At 39.9% G+C, this 4825-nt stretch overlaps 1 protein-coding gene across 1 annotated transcript; it reads left to right on the top strand.

The window, feature by feature from the left end:
• Positions 1-593: 593 nt before the first annotated feature.
• Positions 594-4008, top strand: LOC134805331 (uncharacterized). The gene is made up of 3 exons (XM_063778660.1): positions 594-904; positions 1380-1541; positions 2145-4008. The coding sequence occupies exons 1-3, from the start codon at positions 806-808 to the stop codon at positions 3786-3788; spliced, it is 1905 nt and encodes a 634-aa protein (XP_063634730.1). The 5' UTR covers positions 594-805; the 3' UTR covers positions 3789-4008.
• The last annotated feature ends 817 nt before the right edge of the window (positions 4009-4825 follow it).

Below are 4825 nucleotides of genomic sequence, written 5' to 3'. Positions count from 1 at the left end.
TCGCAGGTTATTCGATTTTTAACAAAGTTGCGTTCGGCGCTCGAGGTCACCAACTTGGATTATTCATTGGACCAACATCATAAATAAGTCTGCAAAAAATCAGAACTACCGGATTTGACGCAAACGCTAAATGTATAAGTAAAGTCACGGTTAACCTTACACGCGTTTTACCTAACTGAAATTAATTTTGAATAATTAAGTAGTGAAATCTAGTTTTCACCAAGGTTCTATGAGGAAGTTACTACTACAAAGTTTTGACTAAAAAACCCCAGTTAAAACTAGTTTTCACCAAACCGTTTCGGAAAACTAGTTTTAACTAGGGAAAACGCGTTTTCATTTAAAACTGGTTTTTACGCTAGCATATAAAAAACATTTATAAAAACATACACGAAACGAGTCGTCCTAGAGCGCATGTGCAAAGCAGCGGACATTAGATTGAAGCAACTAAGACCTTCCTTTAAAATATGATTCTACATATAGTCTATGTATAGGCATCCTCTAGTCTTATAATAAATAAATGTTACCGTGTATTAACTAACCCAATATGTGATAGGGTAAAGTAAAAGAAGATTTAAAGGGTAAAGTGCGATTTGCGGCGCATGCGCGCTCTTTAATGATTTGTCGCACCCCAGCGAAACAGTTTCGTGCCTCGCCGACACGTGCGAGGTAAGTAACTATACAGTGCTCACTACATAAGTATGAATTAATTTAGACTAGATTTATGCCCAGTAATGGGATGTGTATATACACTGTTTAGGATCAAACAGACTTAAATGAAGGAGAGTCCATTTTTTCCGAATTAATCATGAGCTCGCCGAAACTCAGTGAAAGATGTCCGAGCAGCATGAGCAATGGCAAGAAACTCTTAACCAACGACTCAAAGGAGGATTCCCTAGATAATTCAGTAAGTACTTACATTATTTATTCTTATTTAGGTATTTCATTACTTAATTAGCATCAGTTACAGACTTATAGAGTATTTCAGAGTTACTAGTCTATTGGACTAATTGATTTATAATCTCGAAAAATTCTCAAGAAGTTTTCATGACTGCGGGGAAAAACACAATAAAAAGGGAACTGTAACACGTTGGCCGAATGGTTCCTTAGATGTGGCCGACGAAAACAATTTACTCCACTGCTATATTTCAATGTCATGTCATGATCAAGACTAAACCCCTGCACTTAATCTGTTCGGAAAGGAAGAGTCGTGGAATGTATTGGACTCCATACATTCCACGACTCTTCTCTTTCCGCACAGACTCTAGAATATTTATATTGCAATCAGGGTACCTATATAAAAGAGGTATAAAAAGAGTGAACGGGTTGCTTAAGCGCAGTAATATGAATTAGCTCATCATTTTCCTGTTTGTTTACTTCAGATTAGAGATTCAATAAAGTCAGAGAGACCGGGGGGCGGAGGCGGTGGGAGCGGGGGTGCATCCAAGAGCGAGGAAGACTGCCGGCGCAGGACTATCATCGTCGAGAAAAAGAACGGCAGCTACGGGTTCACCCTCCAAAGCTACGGAATTCACTACAAAAAGGTAAATAGCATTTGACTTAACAGAGGGACATCGTCACTAAAGTGACAAAGCGCTTTAAATAAAGATTTAAACAAATACTATGGGAAGGTACATTGTACATATATTTCATAGTGCTATTGCGAATGTAGGTATGCGTAGACATCTCGAAATTATAAGCCTGCGGCTAGCTGGGCGCACTGTGCGAAATCTCAAATCAAATATACTTAAAAGAAAATGTAATACAATACCTAGTTAATAAAATAAAATTTAAAAAATCCCCTACGCTATTTGCCAAACAAATCAATTTTTGGAAAGCCGTTGCTGGATCAATTTCTATCAATTAAACATAGCTAAGAATCACCGCAAGAAAAGAATCACTTTCACGTAAAAAAAACGCATCGAAATCGGTCCATCCGTTGGAGAGCCACGATGCCACAGACAGACATCGTAAAGCCGCAGTCTTAGTCCTTCTAAAAGATTCCGGGCACTAAGCTTAGACCTACTACGTACCTACCTACGTACCAAAATACAATGTTTTATATTTAATATATATATACTGACTTCTTTAAAAACATTTTCCATTGAAATAAAGCCCATAAAATGTGTTTCTTGATATGATTTCAGGAACAAGAAATAGAAGTAATAACTTATGTAGACCACGTGGAGGCGGATGGGCCGGCGGCGGCATCAGGCATGCGTGAGGGCGACGTCATCCTGTCCATCAACGGCAGCGACGTGGAGCGCGCCGACCACGCTGCCATCGTCGATGCCATTAACGCCTGCGACTCCCGCATGCGCATGGTCGTCATATTCGAGGACTGCGTCCGCAAGGTCGAGCTCCATCTCAAATACATTAACATACAACGAGCCATACAATCTAAATTGCGAGAACTAGAGCAATTAACCGTTCGTGAGCGCCAGCTGTTCGACACCAATTGGAAGACACACAGTTTACCCTCGCAAAAGAAAAAGTCTTCCCCGACCGACGTTTCTTCCGATAACGAAGAGAACAATCCGACGGACAACATCAATGGCACTTACTGCCGGCCGACGCTTTCCAGCGAAAACGTCACTGCTGCTAAACCTCCGCAGCCCAGTGTGTTTATGTACCAGTACTTGGATACCCGCTATGGTGCCTGTATCATACAACCTAACATAAGGACTGGTAGTTTCGTAATAACGGTCGGCTCCCCTAGAAACAGACGGGAGTGCCATCATTATGTTGTTAAAACTCCGAACGAATGCCATAGAGCGTCCGAGAATCACAATAATGAATATAAATCAGCAGGTGGGAAACATTCAAAATCACATAGAAACAGTCACAGTCACAGTTGTACCCCATGCATGCCTGCTTACAACAATCAAGACGCGAATAGCCTCGAAGCTTATGATTTAGCAAGTCCCTGTTGTGATCCGCATTGCGTGCCAAATTCAAGAAAGAAAATAAGGCGAAAGAAAGAATGCTCCAAGGAACACAAACGTAAAGAAAAATACCAGCAAATAGATAAATCAACACAAAAGCCGGATGGTTTTTCCAACTCGCGTACAAAAAAAGTGTGTTCATCCGGACAGTGTTCGAGTCGTTATCGTTATTTGACCACGGAATCCACACAGACTAGTCAATGTAGCCTGCAGTCATACGCCACAAGCAACGCGACCGCACCATGTGACAATTCAGTCTCTAGTTACAGTACTTCCTTAAGTAGTGACACACTTTTTTGGGATAATGATCGATCTGAAGCAAAATCATCACCAAAGATACAATATCAAAGTTCTCACCAACACGTCAAGCCGAAATCGTGGGACAACCTCACTACGAAAGCTTTTGGTGGCTATGGTTTTGGATACGGTTATTTAGATACAACTGCAAAACATGCCAATCGATCCAAGAGCCACGGGCGCAGTCACAGCGGGCGTAGCACACAAAGCCATCACGAGTACCAACATCAAACACAAGAAAAACACACTCACCGCCAGTGTTCTACGTCTCATCACTACCAATCGTATGGTAGGAATCATAATCACTGTGCGCCCACTAAATCTACTGAGAGTCTTATCGTGGTGCCGAAATATCAACTTGAAAGCAGCGGCTCGGAAAGTCGCTTGGCTTGTGACTGCGGGGAGTCCTTAGAATACTACCGGAAGGTCAGTGCTGCAAAGAATTCTGCCGACAGTCACACTGGATACTATTCCCATCATTTTATATATCCAACCCATTCTTACAAAAAAAAGGACTCAAACGTTAGCTCTGAAATAACCAGGCTTTAAATGTAGCTTTCGTGAGATTTTAGTAAAATTGTACCTCTAGTAATTGATAAAATTAAGTAAATAGACATTAGGAATAGATGATTTGTACTTTGTTAAATATTTACAAGTTAACGATCGAAGAACGTGGTGCAAGAAGCTTATTTAGAACTAGGTATTTGGCGAGAAATTCATGTACCTACTTTGGACTACTCAAACTCATGCAACTAATAACTAGTACATTTTAACTGCTTTTAACTTGTTTACTGTTTGAATAATATTTTAAGTCAAATCGTTGTTTTATTTGGATATTCCACAGTTTAGGCAGGGCGGACACGCCATAGACAATCTACCGTCGCGGGGTAAAGTAATTAATGGGGTAGGTAGGTACATGCACGAAATTTTCGAAAGATGTCAATCGATTCTATTTCCCGTACAAGTGTTTCTAATAAAGCTACTAACTGTTGAACTCCAGATACTTCCAAAATATGAAAAGACCGGGCGAGCTAAAACAGCCTAAGTATACAAAAAGCGTCAGACCGTCAGAGTAAACGGCCTTTATAAGCTTTTTGTTATTAACATCGAATAAAAATGCGTTAAGTGCTTAATTTCCCCACTTCCCACCCACCTAAGGTTCAATATCGTATATACAGCGAACTGTCACCATAAGAGCTAGCTAGAACACGATGTTGCTTTGACATCACATATCGCAATTTTCGACCTTAATGCATTGTGAATAATGTCTAACAACATATCAACGGGCAGGGAAATAAATTCCTTGGCTGTATCTTATAAAAAATTCATAAAAAATATTTCTTAGGTTACAATATTGTTCAATAATACCCCCAAGCAACTAATGGAGCTTCCTTTCCTTCTTTCTTATCGAACCGCACAGCAAGCAAGTTATCAGTTCAGTTCAGTTCAATACCAGTTGCTAGTGCATATAAAAGGGCTAATATTTTATTTTACAGTTTTTTAAGCCAGTTTTTCTTTTTTTTTAGTTAATTTTTATCTAATCGTCATTGAAATACTTACTAAATACCTAAGTCAGTTTAGTTCGG

Source organism: Cydia splendana, chromosome Z (assembly GCF_910591565.1).
Source record: "Cydia splendana chromosome Z, ilCydSple1.2, whole genome shotgun sequence".
NCBI classification, from domain to species: domain Eukaryota; kingdom Metazoa; phylum Arthropoda; class Insecta; order Lepidoptera; family Tortricidae; genus Cydia; species Cydia splendana.
This window is presented reverse-complemented; position numbering and strand designations above follow the sequence as displayed.